Genomic DNA, 17438 nt, shown 5'->3' on the forward strand with positions numbered 1-17438 from the left:
ATTTCAGGCCTGTCTTCATCCACCTTCTCTTCCCGATGACCCCTGGGTAGCAGAGCCCTCTCCCCAGACCTCCCCGAGGGCAGCAAAACCCAGTAAGGAAGGTTTATTTGAGATGATTTTATTGCCTCCTTTTTCTCGCTCCTCCCGTCTCCCTCTCTCCTGGGCTTGTGAAGTTTGTGCAATATGGGATGTCCTAATTATTTCTTTCCCCGAAGGTGTTAATTGAGGCAGAGCTATTTCTGCTCCTGGCCTCGTCACCCAGGCAGAAATGCTAGAGGGAGAGATACAGGGCAGGGCCCCTCAGAAAAATCAGCCGAAGATAGAGAAACCAGGATTCCTGGATCCTAGGTTTTGTTGTTGTTGTTGTTGTTGTTGTTGTTCTCTCTCTCTCTCTCTCTCTCTCTCTCTCTCTCTCTCTCTCTCTCTCTCGCATAGGGGACTCTCTCTCTCTCTCTCTCTCTCTCTCCAGCATAGGGGACAGAGGACTGGCTTGAGTCTGAATTGAGGTTTTAAGGGGACAGATGTGGGTGGGGCAACCGGAGGGTAGGAGGCCTTGATTTAGGGAGGATGACTGAAAAGCTCGCAATTAAAAATATAAGGCATGTGAGTAAGAGACAGATATAAACAGACACCCAGGCAGCAGGTTAATTTTAAAATATATTTATAATCAAATTCCTCAGACGCTCTGGATGGTTGCTTTTCTAGAAGCAGCCCTCAGAGTGTTTCGTGATGAGGGGGCAGGTGGGGGGTTGGGGGAGCGGGTCGCAATCAAGAACACCACTAGGCAAAGCTGCTATAAAGACAGACAGGTTTTCTCTTGCAGACAGGTTCTCCTTATCATCAGGAACCCAGTTCCTGTGTGCCCAGCACCGCGCTAAACACCCAGAGAAATGCCAAGGAAAAGTGGAAGCATCCTGCTTTCTAAGAGCTTCCAAAATAGTTTGAGGAAACAAGACCCCTTGTCTTCAACTAGTCCACAGCAATGCACGCTGATGCTGCTTTTTGTCTCCTCACCAAATGTGAACAATTCGGGAGCTATTGTAGCCCTGAGGAAAGAAAGGGACCAGTGTTCACTGGGCTAACCCGGGGCCGGGTGGTGGGGGTGGGGGTGCACATTGGTGGATAGGTATTGAGCCAGACTTGGACACAAGGTGGAAATGGAGAAGGTTTTGGACAGAGGTGACCTTCCCAACAAACAATGCAAACAATTGTTTGTTGTTTGCAAACAACAAACAATTCATTGCAGGAGCCCATGGAATTTTCCCCCTTGCCCTGAGCCTTATGTTTAAAAGATTTTGCCTTCCAATCTGTATTCATTAAATAATAGCCCCTGCACCAAATCTGGCGTGAGTGGGGAAGGGGTTTCCCACAACTTAAAATAGTGGCCGATGTGTCATCACTTCTTGAGTAGTAGGTGTCCCTTCTGAGATGGTAAATGTCATTTTGCATGACCTAGAGTTTCTATTTAACTGGAGTTTCTAAGGCCAATAAGATTCATGCATTCTATGTTGGTTTATTTCACTCTGCTGCTTACTAAATGGAGGTTAAGAATGGGCTGCAAAGCCTGTATGTAGGCTATATATAGCCTATATGTAAATATATCACATTGAGATATATTTTTGTTTAGTGGGAGCTTGAGTTTACACACTCAGCTGTTTGATTTTTTGTCGGACAGTGTCACTCTCTGAAAACCTTCAAAAGTATCGTTCACTGAATAGAATCCCCTCATATCTGTGGCTCTGGTCCAATGGGGAAAAGCCTGGGATATTCTGTGCTCCCCTAACTCCGTGTTCTCATGAAGGTGTCTCTCCTCGGTCTCCCCATCAACACCTTAGAATTCAGACCCGACCTTTATGGCCCAGCCCAACTTTGCCAAGAAGCTCTTTTTGGTTTCCAGCAAAAGGGACATCCATTGACATGTGTCTCTTTCCTTGTGGCATTTTCACAATCTGCCTCCTGCTATTTGGGGAGAAAGCTTAGCTACTGTGCCTAAGGGTGAGTACTGTGTGTACTGGCCTCCCTCACCCCCAGAACAGCTCCCTGAGCCCAATACACCTCAATTAAAAAAAAAAAAATTAGTCAGGCTACAGAAGAATAACACAACACAATTGACAAATTTGTCCTAATGGAAGTCTGGAGAACACTGCCCCCAACCACCTCAAAAGGCACACAGCACAGTTACCAAAACTGACTGTATTTGGGACCTTAAAGTGCATGTTGACAGATTTCAAAGGACAGAATAATACAAAACATATCCTCTGACCACAGTGCAATTAAGCTGGAAATCAAAGTTTTTGGAAATTCGGAGACATGCTTCTTATTTGTGGATGCAATGGTAGGATGTCTGAGATTTGCTTTAAGAATATTTTAGTGGCAAGGTAAAATATTTTAGTATGGGGAGGGGATGTGGATGAAACAAGATTAGCCCTGAGTTGATAAATGTTGAAATTGATGATAGGTACAGGGGAATTCGTTATATTATTCTATTTTTGTAGATATATGACAAATTTTTAATGCTTCCTGGTTATCCATGAGTCAAAGAAGAAATAATAATGGAAATTGCTAAATATTTTACTTGAACAATAATGATACTAATGCATGACAGAATTTGTGAGATGCAGTTAAAGCTGCACTTAAAGAGGAGTTTATAGCCTTAAGGAACATTAATTCATCCCAAAAGTTGAGGAAAAGAACAAAAAAGGAACAACGCTTAGAGAAGAAATTAATAAAATGGAAAACAATGAATAGGTCAACAAAGCCAAACACTTTGCTTTTTGGAAAAAGACTGATAAATTCATCTCAATAGCCACTTTTCTTCAACAGCATTGAATCTTCGCTGGCTCCTGTTTCTCAGAGCTGGTTTTGCTGGCCCTTTCCCCTGATTTTTCTCCCCTTCCCTTTCATAGATGACATTCAGGGTGAGTCTCCAGCTCCGTGTGGGACAGAGGAACCTGCCCGCACCTGCCCCAATGGGACCAAATGTCAGCCCTACTGGGAAGGGCCCAACAATGGGATCACTCAGTTCGACAACATCCTATTTGCAGTGCTGACTGTTTTCCAGTGCATCACCATGGAAGGGTGGACTGACCTCCTCTACAACGTAAGTGGTAAGGGGTCGTGGAGAGCCAGGACCAGCCAACTCCTGAGGCTGCAGTGGAGGGACCCTGAGCCGGGGAGGCAGCCAAAGGACAACTCAACACAGCCCCAGGAGAGCAGGCATGAGGCTCAGTCCTTTGAGGATATGGGAGTGTTGTCCTCAGAACTCTAAGTAGAGAAGGGCCCTCGGGAGATGGAGATCTAGAGGGCACACAGATGCTGAATAATTTTTAATTGCACAAGTTTTTAAATGTAATTTTAGATTTTTGAATATGTAAAGGTTGTGTAAGTTAAAAACCAACATAGATGAGAGATAGAGAAGTGTCCTTGAGCACCTATGCAAAGGAGCTCTGCACTGGAGCCCTCACTGGCCCTCCTCCAGCCATGCCCCTCCCTATGGGGCTGACAGGAAATGTCTACCAGGAGCTAGTGCCACCACCACTCCACTTTCTAGATCACACTTTGAGTCATCTTAGATCCTAGAATTCCCTCCCCAAGCCCAGATTCCATGGACTTGCATGAGATTCTTCCATGGGTCTGTTCTCTGACTACACCACCCATTTGTATCCCCTGAGGGCCAAGGGTGTCCTTGGGGTGGCTGTTGGCACAGATGTGGCTGGAGTTTGGACATGCAAGGTGGTGTGTCCATGCATGTGTGTGTGGAGCACCCCCTCCCCTGCCTCCAGGTGGCAGGCCATGGTCAAGGGGCAGGGAAGCCCGTTATCCAGTGCAGACATCCAGATTCTAAATTCCAGACTGACCTTCCAAGTGCTTATGAAGATGTGTTTGTAAAGGAGACACATACAGCATATTCTATTTAGGAGCTTTTAAATATTTACACATATATATGGGCCTCGGTTGGTACTCTTGTCCTAGGTCTTGAAAATGTTAAGTTCAGGTCAGAAAAGATGTACACTCCTACCTGCCCCCGCCTTCCATCCTGCATAGCATCTCTAGGAACAGACAGCAGATTTGAGATTCTCAGGCTCTTTCTTGGCCCTGACCTGCAAAGAGCTTGGGCTAAAAGTTACACCCAATTGGCCAAAGCTTGCTTGCTTGCACTCTAGGTTTTCTTCTTTTCTTTTCTTTTTTATTCTATTTATTTATTTATTTATTTTTGGCTGCATTGGGTCTTTGTTGCTGCGCGCGGGCTTTCTCTAGTTGTGGCGAGCTGGAGCTACTCTTCCTTGCAGTGCGCGGGCTTCTCATTGCGGTGGCTTCCCTCGTTGCGGAGCATGGGCTCTAGGCATGCAGGCTTCAGTAGTTGTGGCTTGCGGGCTCTAGAGCACAGGCTCAGTAGTTGTGGTACACAGGCTTAGTTGTTCCGCAGCATGTGGGATCTTCCCAGACCAGGGCTCAAACCCATGTCCCCTGCACTGGCAGGCAGATTCTTAACCACTGCACCACCAGAGAAGTCCCTAGGTCTTTTTTCTTTACAAGGCTCTTGCAAGAGGAGGCTTCAGAGGGAAATGAACCCTCCTGGGAGTGAAACAGAACTGGGAGACAGGAAGGTAAGGAAACTTAGGCAGAGAGTGGGGGTGGAGAACAGGAGCTAAGTAAAGTGTGAACATGGAAACAGGTTATATCATGGGGTTGGACATCCAGAAAAAGGGTCCAAGGTTCATAGGAAAACAATGGAGATTAGCTCAGTGGTGGATGAGGAAGTGTGAGCAGGGACACGAATTTCCAGAGGGTTCTATAGTTGTAAGCACCATCATCTTAGGGGTTATTTGCCCTGGAATCTTAGAGCTGAATCACCTTGGGGGAAGCAAACTCGGGGGAAACAGTTGAGAGAACAGAGTCGGGCATCAGGCTGCTTGGGTTCCCCTCCCGACTCCACCACTTCCTTGCTGTGCAACCTTGGACAAGTCACTTGGGCTCTCTGTGCCTCCATTTCCATGTGTGCAAAATGAGGAGAAGCACAGTCCTACCTCACAGGGCACAAGGACTGAGGGAGGTGAATATATGTGAAGATTTAGAACAGTGCATGGTCCAAATTTGTAGGCCAAATTTCCCACCCCAAAGGGCACTCCTTTTAAAAATGTAAATGAATTTTCCATTGTGAAAACTCCAGCAACGCCTGAAGAAGTGGAGTGAGCCATTGGGTCCCACTTTATTTGCCACTCTCATCCCACTGGTAACTGCCACTAACTCAGAGTAGCCTTCTAGAACTTTCCATGAACTTACATCCCACAGTCATGCTTTGGGTGGAAACCCAGGGAGCAGGGATTTGAGCCTGATGCGAGCCTAGAGCAGTGATAAAGTACCACAAACTGGGTGGCTTAAAACAGCAGACATTTATTTCCTCACAGTTTGGGGGCCAGAAGGTGTCAGCAGGGCCAGGCTCCCTCCAAAGGCTCTCGGGGAGAATACTTCCTTGCCTCTTCCAGCTTCTGGTGGCTGCCAGCAATCCTTGGCATTCTTTGGCTTATAGATGATCTGTTGTCCACTCGAATACCCCATCTTCACATGGCCATATTCTTATAAGGACACTGGTCGTATTGGCTTAGGGCCCACCCTACTCCAGTACAATGTCCTCTTAACTAATTACATCTGCAGCAACCCCATTTCTAAATAAGGTCACATTCTGAGGTCCTGGAAGTTAGGACTTCAACAGATCTTGGTGGGGCAGGGGTGGTGGGGACATAATTCAATTCATAACATCTCCCAAATGAAGTGTTTGCACCTGAACCCTTGTCTGGGGCTTCCTAAATTAAGACAACCTCCCCCCACCCTGAAACACAACCACTAGGACAACTCATTGCTAAGGGCAGGGGCTAAGTGGCATCTTTGAGTTTCTGCTGACAAGGACAGAGCTATTGCTTTTCCAGACTCATTTGGGTCCTGCCCTCTGCCATTTGCCAGGCCTGCCCTAGGACTCCCTTAGCTCCATCCGGCCACAGGCAGGCACAGTGTCTGGACTGTCTGCCCTTTATGCTTGTGCTAGAGCCAAGCCCGTGAGCATGACCTCACCATCCGCTATCAGGTGAGATCCATGGGAAGAGTCCAGAAGCACCTGCTCCAAGCATCTTAGAATCCACAGGCACAGATGCCAGATGGATGTCATCCAGCTGGGTGGGCAGTGCTTTATGATCCCAACATCTCATTTCTTTTCTCAGTATCATTGAAATCCATTTGTTTATTCCATAATTACTTATTGAGTGCCTACTGTGTGCTGAGAAATGATCAGGTGATCAGGGACAACACAATGAAGAAGACAGACAAAAATCCCCATCCTTGTAGGGGAGACAGATGTAACCAATAAACATTATAAATAATACACTACTCAGAAAGTGGAAGATAGACATTAAGCAAATACATAATGTGGGACGTGGTGACATGACCTGTGTCATCCTATGAGGACAACAGCAGGATAAAAGGACAGGTGTTGGGGTGTGGGGGCTAGTTTAGGTCAGGCAATGAGGGAAGGCTCCTCAGAGGAGGTGACATTTCCACAGAGATGGAGAGAGCCAGGCAGATGTTTGGGGGAAGAGCTTTCTTGGCAAAGGAAACAGCAGCTCGCCTACACGGTGTGCTGGGGCCCCGTCCAGGTTTTTCCCTTTTCAATTTGTCTCTTTTCTTTCCCACTTGGCTTCCTGGTTAAAGTGCCTTTTAGAAAAAGCCTAACCTTAACTAATCAGCACCCCGAGCGTTCTTGGCAAAGGGAACAGCAGCTCGCCTACACGGTGTGCTGGGGCCCCGTCCAGGTTTTTCCCTTTTCAATTTGTCTCTTTTCTTTCCCACTTGGCTTCCTGGTTAAAGTGCCTTTTAGAAAAAGCCTAACCTTAACTAATCAGCACCCCTGTCGAAGATTTATATCGGGATGTGCCCCCCAGCGTTATTTGTAAAAATAGAACAAAACTAGAAGCAACTGGTTAAATACCGTATGGTCCCTCCATATGATGGAGTATCATGTCATTAAAAATCATCTGTTGGGAGAATATTTAAGGATGCGGGGAAATGCTCACCATATAATGACAAGTGGGGGCGGGGAACTGATTTTTAAAAAAGAATCAAGGTGAGATAAGCCTGATGTCTTAGTCACCTCCGGCTGACATTACAAAACACCATAGACTGGGCAGCTTAGACAGCAGAAATGTACTTACTCACAGTTCTGGAGGCTGGAAGTCTGAGATCAGGGTGTCAGGCGTGGTCCGGTTCTGGTGAGGGCTCTCTTCCTGGCTTGCAGACGGCTGCCTTCTCACTGTGTCCTCACATGGTGAGGGCAGAGAGAGAGAGAGCAAGCTCTCTGGGATTAGTGACTTTTACAAGGACACTAATCTCATCATGCGGGCCCCACTCTCATGACCTCCTGTAACCCTAATCACCTCCCAAAGGCCCCATCTCCAAATGCCATTACATCAGGGATTAGGGCTTCAACACATGAACTGGGTTGGAGAAGGGACACAGTTCAGTCCATAGAACCTTATAATCTCAAGTGTGTAATTTTGAAAATATAAGGAAAAAAGGCTGGAGTCCGCAGTACCAAGATGGCCTTTACGTAGTGGGATTTGGGACTCTTTTATCTTCTTGTTACTTCTCTATATTGTCAAAATTTTCTACAATGAGCACAATTTACTTTTATCCTCTTTTATTTTAATTGAAGGATAGTTGATTTACAATATTGCGTTAGTTTCAGATGTATAGCGTAGTAATTCAGTTATTTTTTTGCAGATTATATTCCATTTTAGGTTATTACAAAATATTGAATACAATTCCCTGTGCTATACAGTAAATCCTTGTTGCTTATCTATTTTATGTATAGTAGTTTCATAATTTACTTTTATAATCAGGGAGTGCATTTAAACTTGTCTTGCTAAGAGTTTAGGAGGAAAAAAGATTTTTGTTTACTCGAAGACCAGGAGATGGGGAGGAAGGACAGGAAAAAGAGCATTTTCTGGGTGCCCATTGTATGCCAGGTGTTTCTATCTTATATTACCTGTAGAGAGAGAGTCCACGTCAAAATATATAAATTACTTATTGATTGACATAACAATAATAAATGGTCATTTTATTGCTTTATTATTAAACAAAATAAGTGAAGAAGAGACAAATCTTCCTTACAAAAGAATTCCATTTAATATATATAGACAGTCCCCCTCCAAGAATGGAGTTTAATCTTTCCCCCACCCCCAGCTGAGCTGAACCCAGAGAAATAGATATTGGTGGGGAGGGGGAGAGAGGTGGGGGGTTGAGAGAGGGAAAAGGAGGGAGGGAGAGAGGAAGGGAGGGCGGGAAGGAGGGCAGTTAATTTTCAAAGGAGGAACTTCTTAAAGCTGTCACTAAGTCTGGGGCAGAAAGATGGAAGATGGGAAGCAAAGAGAATCCACCTGAAAGAATTTTAAACCTTGTTGAGCCACAGACCCCTTTGTCAGTGTAATGATTTTTAAAGTCTAATAAATTAAAAGACTGGAGATGATGAAGGAAGACAAATGTACTGAAATTGTTATAAAAATATTGTTAAAAACAGATTGGTGACGTCGTTTTAGTGTTTATAACACATTGCCAACAGGACCTGGCAATGACTCAGATGACCCCCATAATTTCATGGGAGTGTTGAAGCTAAAAGATTTTGTGGGGTATCTGTGAACTACATGTGATTTCTGTGGGTGAGGGGCATCACCGGTTCTGCCCACACTGTTGCGGTTTGCTGCCTCCCCTCATAATGGAAGAAAATGCCCCACTTTCTGGTGGAAATCAGGGGAAGTGAAGGATTAACTTTTTTCCATGCAAATTCACAGACTCCCCAAGGATTCCCACCCTAGTTGAGCCTGAGGGAATCTCGCAGTGATTTCTGTGGTTGCTTGGCTAGGAAAACCCTCCGAGGAGGTGATAGCTTAGCAAGTAACTGAAATTCTCGCTGTCTGTGTCTGGCTCAGCCCCCACCACAAGTTACCCAATCCAAAATGTCAAGCGTGCCACTGTGGGGAAACCCTGCTCTAGAAGACCAGGGATCCCTGAAGATGGGGCATTGAGGCATCCCTGGGCATGGTGGACCAGCCCACATTAGGATTTTGTAGTGGGGTGAGTGCTTATCCAAGCCCAAAGACCACAAAGGCAAGTATATTGAAATTCTCTGCCAAAAGTGTGGTCCGAGTCGTGTCTAACTGCTATAAAATGAACCTAAGTCAACATAGCCAAGCTCCACCCTTGTCCTGGACTTCTGAAGGACCCAGAGGGCTCCTGTGCCCATCCCTCGACCTTCCTAGGGCCCACATTGGATCTGGGCAGCCTTCTGGAATCCTAATGGGCTATCAGCTATTTCCTCTGTACCACACTATTCTGGTGTTTCTCTGTGCACCAGCCCGTGACTCCTTGATGGTAACCCTCTAAGGTAGAGCCTTAAATAGTCCCATTTTACAGATGAGGAAACTGAGGGCCAAGGCCACACACAGGGAGTTAAGGTTGGAATCCATCTCTGACTCAACACCGGTTCCCTCAGAATCTGCTGTTTGCTACCTCCCATGGCAAACAGGATGGAGGACTGGCTCTCTGAGCTCAAGGGGGCGGCACGGGGAAGCCCAGCAAGGCTGCACTGGAGCCATTTGCTGGAGACAAAAGTTGGTGGCTCTGTGTATTGCTTGAGCAACAGGCAGCCTTATTTCACGAGGACCCCCTCACCATATGTGCATGCGTGACTCAAAAACAAAAAAAAAATCAGAAATCACCTCCACCCCACACAGAGGACATACCCAACATGCTTCTCACCGAATGAGCCAAAGCAGCCTGGGGGTTCAGTGTGGGCGATGGGACTTGCCCTCTCTTAGTTGCTACCAGGGTGGGGAGAGGAAGAGTCTGGGGCCCTGGCAGGACCTGTATACCATTCGCTAAGAGCCTGCTGCATCCCTGCATCTTCCTTGTATCATCAACTGATCCATAAAACAACCTCATGAGGGGAAATATTTTTAGGTCCATCTTCCAGATGAGGAAACTGAGGCTCACGGGGATGCAGTGACCTGCCAAGATCCCTTAGTCAAGGGTAGTGAAGTCAGGATTTGAACCCAGCACTGGGCACTAAGTGTTACACTCCCTCCCTCTCTCTCTCTCACCTTCTCTTTTTTTATCCCTCTCTGTCTTTGTCTCTCTTAATTCTTGGTCTCTCTGTCTCTCTCTGTTTCTTCCTGTCTCTCTCTCTTTCTCTCTCCTCCTTTCCTTTCTTCACCTCTTTATTCCTCTCTCCCCCCCACCTCTCTGTGCTTTTCTCTGTGTGTTTCTCTTACTCTCTATTTCTATTCCTCACTTAATGGCAACTAAGAAAATGGTAAAACTGTGCTTAGTTGATGATTATAAATGCAAGTCCCTTGACAAATGGTCACTAATGGTTGAAACTGATCTTTGACCTAAGCCCTTGTATAATTCATAGATGTTTATTTTGGCCAACATCAAAGCATCAGATCTGGGGGACTTTAGATCACACATTCATTCAACTAACATTCATTGAATGTGTACTGCATGAAGGCAACGTTCTAGGCACCAAGGATATGCAGCAAATGGAAGAGACAAAAAATCCCTGTTTGGGGGGAGTTGACGTTTTGGTGGGAGAAGCAGGCAGCCAACAAGATAATTAAGAAAATTTTATATATATGGCAGAATCTTAAGTATTTTAGGCTTTGTGGGCCATGCAGTCTCTGTCACAACTACTCAATCTGCTTTCGTAGCACAAAAGCAGCCACGGGGAAGATACATAATGAATGGGCATGGCTGTGTGCCGACAAACCTTAATTTACGAAAACAGGTGGCATGCATGGGTGGTGGTTTGTCAACTCCTGTGTAAGAGGGTGATGAAAGCTCAGGTGAAAAATAAAGCAGTAGAGGGGCTGTGCATCCTCAAGGTGAGAGGTTGACGTTCTTCTAATAAGACCTGAAAGAGGTGAGGGAGAGCCATGTAGGTATGTCAGGCAAGAGAGACCCAGGTGGATAGGACAGCCAGTGCAAAGGCCCTAAGGCAGGAGTGGTTCTGGCATTTGTGAGGAGCCCATGTGGCTGGAAGTGAGGGAGTGAGGGTGAGCAAGGGAGCTGAAGAGGCCAGGGGAGGTGACAGGAGACCTCAGAGGCAGAAAGACCATATAATTCACTGCCCAAACCAGGATAATTTTGAGAGTGAATGGGGAAAGGAGAACTCAAAAAATAATTAACAGGCGTCGCATGATTTAATAACAGGTACAAACTGGGACAGACATACGACCTCCCTCATGGCCACTGTGGGGCTTTGGCTCTTTCACAGTCAAATCCACCCCATTTTTATCCCTAATGCTGGGGAGTTGGGTGTTCTCTTGAGCCGAGATTTGTTGTTTTTTTACATCTTCTATACTTTTTCTGACTGAACCATGCTCAAAAAAATTAGAGGAAAATAAGCCATAAAACAGAAGGCACTTAAGGATTTTACTGAGACTCAGCCATTCGTTTGTTTGATGAGTATCGAAGGCTTGCTAAGTGCCAGGCATCATGCTAGGTACCAACAGTGCGGGGGTGAATCAGTATTTTCCCTCTCCTTTAAGGCTCTTATGGGCCAATTGTTATAAACAGAAAATACTGTGTAAGTGCCGTGAAGGAGTGAGGTAGAAAAAAAAATCTGTCGGATACAAGCCAGAATGATGGGTCTAGCCCCAGCTGTGCCATCCGCACCCTATGTGAGCCAGGCAAATCATCTCCCTCAGCCTCAGTTTCCCCATCCACTGGAGATTCTGGGAATGAAGGGGTGTTTTGTCAGCTCAAACAGGCTCTACTAAAGTGACCGTTGTTGTCCCGCCTGCCTCTTCGTTTCCCGGGGAAACAGCCTGATCATTGGGACTTGGGATAAATACATTTCCCTATCATTGTTATTATTTAAACAATCCGCCCACAGGGACTTCAAATGCAAATGCATATATTGACAAAATGATTCAGAAAGCAAAACATGCTTGGAAGTGAATGAGAGTTCTGTCTGTGCTGTGAGGAGGGCCAAGCCCTTTTGGCTGGAAGGCTTCTCCCAGAGTGGGCACAGTAGAATGAAAGGCTGAGTGATGAGAGGGAATCAACCAAGTCAAGATCTAGAAGAAACTATCTTCAGGCAGAGGCTCAGAGGACGACCAGCTCATTGTAATCTTGAACCTTAATTTCTCTGTCAGATATACAGAAAACATTCTTTTCCTCCATCTGCCTCCTGAGAGCCATATAAAAGTCAATGAGAAAGTGATATTTGAGAGAAATCTAAAGGAGATAAAGGAGTGAACCAAGGAAATATCTGGGTGTATCAGTCAGGAAATCTAGGTTATGCTGCGGTAACAAACATTCTCCAACGTCACTGTGATTTTAACAACAAATGTCTTTTCTGGTTCATGCTACATGTCCAGTGCAGGTTGGCAGTGAGGAAGAAGGGAGCTATACTCAGCAGAGTCACTTGGGACCTAGCTAATGGAGCAACCAGCACCTAGAACATTACCAGTTGGTATTCCAAAAGGAAAGAAAGCCCTGGAGGGTCCCATACTGGCAGTTCAATGCTCTGGTCCAAAAGTGACTTAGGTATTTCCACTCACTCCTCATTGGCCAGCACTCATCATATGACCCTCAGCCAACCACAGGGAGATAGGGACGGGCCATCTTGCCGTGTCTCAGGAAATATTTAGTGACAGCACTAATGAAGAATAGCGTTGCAGGCAGTGGAACTCTTTGAGCCTTGGGAAGAAAGACAAGGCGATCTTGCAAGTGACAAGCAAGCAATTTCCCTCCTCCCCACATCCAGACTCATGAGCACACCCACGCTTAACCTGAACTGCCAAAGGAGGTAAGACCCAGGATGGGAGGTTTATGTCCTCCACATTCTGTGCTATCACAGAACGGCCAAGGAAGCTCCGGTCTTTCGGCTTGGGAAATATATTTCTCATTTTTCCCCTGAGCAAACCCTAGGAAGCCCACCTACTGATCAAAAACTGCACCCAACCCTCTGCCAGCTTCTTCTCTGTGAGTTGTTGGATCCACAGCATGGAACTGAGTCATTTGGGCTAGATTGGAAAGAGAGCAAGCATCTCTAAAATCAGGCAGCAGAACCCCAGTCCCCAGGGAGGAAAAAGCAAGACAAGGGAGGAAGAAGGAGAGAGGAGGGAGAAGGGAGCACAGCTTGGGGTGGAGGATGTGGGCTGTGTGGGGAGCCACCTCTCATTCAGTCATTCAACAAACATTTATTGGACACTGCGTGCATGCCTGGCATTGTGACAGGGAATATAGCAGTGGGAAAAAAGCACAATGTCCCTGCTCCATATGGAATTGACAGTGGGGAGACAAACAATGAGCAGGAGAAATAAGTATAGAGGGGGAGATGCACTAAGGGAAAAATAGAGCAGGAAATGAGATTAGAAATGAAGGTGCAACTGTAAAAGGCCATCAGGGAAACCCTGCCCGAGAAAGTGGCCTTTGAGCAGAGATCTGAAGGAGGTGAGGGGAGCCATGTAGGAAATCGGGGGAAGAGCATTCCAGGCAGAGGAAGCAATAAGTGCAAAGGCCCTGAGGTGTGACTGTGCTTGGTGCGTTTGAGGAGCTACAGGAAGGCCATGTGGCTGGAGTGATCCAGGGGGAGAATGACAGGAGAGCAGGGCCTGGAAGTGATGGGGTCGGGAGGTGGCACCTCTGCCATTTAGTAGCTCAGTTACTGTGTTCTTTGTCTGTGGCTGATATCACCAAGTACCACAACTGGATGGCTTAAAACAACAAAAATGTATCCTCTCACAGTTCTAGAGGCCAGAGTCCAAAATCAAGATGTCAGCAGGGTTATACTCCTTCTGAGACTCTGGGTAGAATTCTTTCTTGCCTCTTCCTGACTTCTAGTGGTGACTGTCAGCCCTCAGCACTCCTTGACTTGCAGCTGTGTCCCTCCAATCTCTGCCTCCATTGTCACATGTCTGTCCTCTCCCCTGTGTGTCCCTGTCTTCACCTGTTATTTCTTCTTCTTAAAAGGACACCAATCATAGTGGACTAGGGCCCATGATCGTGACTTCCTCGTAACTTGATGGCAGCTGCAAAGACCCTGTTTCCAAATAGGGTCACATTGAAAGGTACTGGAGGTTAGGATTTCAACATATCTCTTTTTTGGGGGGTGGGGCGTGCCATACAGCATGTGGGATCATAGTTTCCTGACCAGGGATTGAATCTGTGCCCCTGCATTGAGAGCATGGAGTCTTAACCACTGGACCTCCAGCGAAGTCCCTCAGCATATCTTTTAGGGGGGATACAATGCAGCCCACGACAGGGACCTTGGGCATGGGACTTTACCTCTGTGTGCCTTAGTTTCCTCACCTGGGAAGATGGGGAGGATTACATACCACCTTTTGTGAGAGGATTAAATGAGCTCAAGTAGGCTGAGGACCTGGCACTGTGAGTGTCTTTTATGCTGGGCAGCATCATGGGGCCAGGTGGTTCTAAGCATATCAGGGAGCTGGGGTGTGGGCAGATCCTGGGGTGGAGGGGCTGCCTTGGTTCCAAGGGCCTCAGCCATTTCTCCCCGTTCAGTCCTGCCCCTCTTCCCCCACCCACCCACTGCTCTGTCTCCATCCCAAACCTGCTTCCTGAGATAGCCAGACTTTCTTCTTTTGTTGCCCGGTGCAGGCTTTCTCTCCTTGGGCTATAGTTAGCCCTAAGAAATGGTAACGAAAAGGCCTGAGCCACAGCAGCATCATCAGAGGGGAAAGCACAAAGCCAGTCCTGCCTTCTGTCCATCCCTGTTCTACTGACCCTTTTCTTTCTTCCAGAACCTTCAAGAAGCAAAGCATTGGAACTCTGTTAGAACAAGGGTGTGAGCAGGGGACTGGCATATTCATTGTCCCCTGAACCTGTCTGTGTCCATCATGGAAGTTGGCTTTTTTGGCTTGTTTGTTTTCTTTTTTTTAAATTATTGTGGTAAAATAAACATAACCTAACATTTACCATCTAAACCATTTTTAGCTGTCCAGTTCATTGGCATTAAGTGCATTCACTTTGTTGTGCAGCTGTCACCACCATCCATCTCCAGAACTTTTTCAACTTGCAAAACTGTAACTCTGTCCCCGTTAAACACTAACTCTCCGTCCCCCTCCCCCAGCCCCTGCCCACCATTCTACTTTCTGTCTCTGTGAACTTGACAACTCTGGGAACCTCATATAAGTGGAATCATACAGTTTTCGTCCTTTTGTGTCTGGCTTATTTCATTTAGCATAATGTCCTCAAGGTTCATCCATGTTGTAGCATGTGTCAGAATTTCCTTGCTTTTTAAGGTAAAGTTGACTTTCTTTAAAAAAAAAAAAAAAAAAACTTTTTTTTGGTTCAAGTAAAATACACATATAGGACAGTTCACAGATCACATTTGATGAATTTTTACAAACTGAGCACACATGTGTAACCAGCACCCAGATCGATCAGGAAACAGAACCTTCTCAGCCCCAGAAGGTCCCCCTCGTGTTCCCTCCAGAGTCACTACCCTCCCCAAAGGACACTCCATCTGGACCTCAAACATCATCAACTCGTTTGCCTGTTTTTTGTATTTTGCATGAATGGAATCTTACATATATGCTCTTTTCTGTCTGGCTTCTTTTGCTTGATGCCAAGTCTGTAAAGTTTCATGTGGTGGATGGCAGTCATTCATTGCACAATATTCCATTTATCTTCCCTCCTGTTGAGAAGGATTCAGTTTGTTTCCAGTTTGGAACTGTTATGAAGATCACCGCTATGAACATTCTTGCATGTGTCTTTGGCATACACAGGTTCACATTTCTGTTGGATAACATCCTTGGAATGTAATGTTCATGACATAGTGAAGGTGCATGATTTAATTTTAGTAGAAATTCCCAACCCATTTTTCAAAGTGGTTGTACCAGGTATTATGGATTGAATTGTGTCCCTTCCAAAATGCACATGTTGAAGCCCTAACTCCTAGTACCTCAGAGTGTGACTTTATTTGGAAATGGGGTCATTGCAGGAGTAATTAGTTAAGATAAGGTCATTAGGATGGGCCCTAATCCAATATGACTGGTGTCCCTATAGAAAGGGGAAATTTGGACACAGAGAAAGATATGCACTCAGGAAGAAAGTCATGTGTTGATGAAGGCAGAAATCAGGGTGATGCATCTACAAGCCAAAGAAACACCAAAGATGGTCAGCAAACCCCCAGATACCAGGGGAGAGGCATATTCTCCCTCAGAGCCTCCAGAAGGAACTGGTGCTACCCTGATTTCTAGCCTCAAGAACTGTGAACCAATAAATTTCTGTTGTTTTAAGCCACCCACTTGGTGGTTCTTTATTACAGCAGCCACAAGAAACTCATACACCATGTTACCCTCCCATTGGCAGCATGCGACAGTTCCAGTTCCTCCACAGATTCACAGCACCAGTGTCAGTCGTTCTCATTTTAGCCTTTCTGCAGGGCAGCAGTAGCACTGAAAGTGCTTTTAAAGGTGAGCTTTTAAAGCCACATTTGGGGGCCCCACATTCTGCAGATGCCATAGAGCTGATGAACCACCAGAAGCCTTCCCCAGCACAGAGATTAAGTCCACAGGCTCTGGGTCCTGGCCACCTGGTTCAAATCCCATGTCCACCACTGTCTAGCTCTGTGACCTCATGCTGGCAATTTTGTCTTTCTGGGCCTCAGTTTCCTCAGTGCATGGCAATAACATAGGGACATCATGGGAATTAAACGAGTAAATAAGCCAATGTAGGTAATATGCTTAGAGGAGTGTCTGGCACAAATAAGTACTCTTTAAGTGCTGGGGGTTTTTTTTTCTTTCTTTCTTTCTCTATTCTTGATTTTCTTCCCCTCCTCTCACTTATTGGCACAGTATTCTGTTCTCCCAGAGAAGAATGTTCTATTTGTGGACTTCGTCCCCTTGAAAATTGATCTGGGCATTTCTGGGAATTTTTCTGTTGTTGACATTGGGGCTGCAGGCAATAGAGGAGGGAGACACTTAAGGAAAAGGTTCACGGCCCTGCTGTCTGCCTTGGTGATTTAACCTGATTATCAGACCCTGCCATCATGACTGTTTGGGGGAGAAGGGAGGGAACTGGGGGCTCATTTCTACATTCCAATGAGCTTTTTTTCCTTCTCCTGAAGTTTGATCTGTGGAGTCCTCCTGAGTTTCATGCTGGTTTCTGGTCCTGTGAGGACCACATGATTAGGAGGGGGCTTTGTCCTTCTAGTGTTACCTCTGGAGTCTCCCCCACTGGTTGATCCTGTGTTCTCTCTCCCTCTCTGGGCTCCCAGAGCTCTAGGACTCCACAGGCCAAGGACATTCGAGGACAGAGTCCCAGGAGAACAAGAGCTCCCCCTTCCTTCACCCGTCAGGTCATACCTGAGTCCCACTCAGTGCTCACCTGCTTTCCTTCCTCACCCCCCCCCCCCCCAA

At 46.2% G+C, this 17438-nt stretch overlaps 1 protein-coding gene across 1 annotated transcript in view; it reads left to right on the plus strand.

Annotated features, from left to right (window-relative positions):
• CACNA1A (calcium voltage-gated channel subunit alpha1 A) overlaps positions 1 to 17438 on the plus strand; it is a 242007-nt gene that overhangs the window by 118756 nt on the left and 105813 nt on the right. Inside the window, exon 6 of the mRNA XM_007469118.1 lies at positions 2907 to 3100. Coding sequence (XP_007469180.1) covers positions 2907 to 3100 — 194 coding nt within the window. The remainder of the gene's footprint in view (positions 1 to 2906; positions 3101 to 17438) is intronic.

This window comes from Lipotes vexillifer, unplaced genomic scaffold (genome assembly GCF_000442215.2).
Source record: "Lipotes vexillifer unplaced genomic scaffold, Lipotes_vexillifer_v1.1 scaffold1699, whole genome shotgun sequence".
Classification (NCBI taxonomy): Eukaryota; Metazoa; Chordata; class Mammalia; order Artiodactyla; family Lipotidae; genus Lipotes; species Lipotes vexillifer.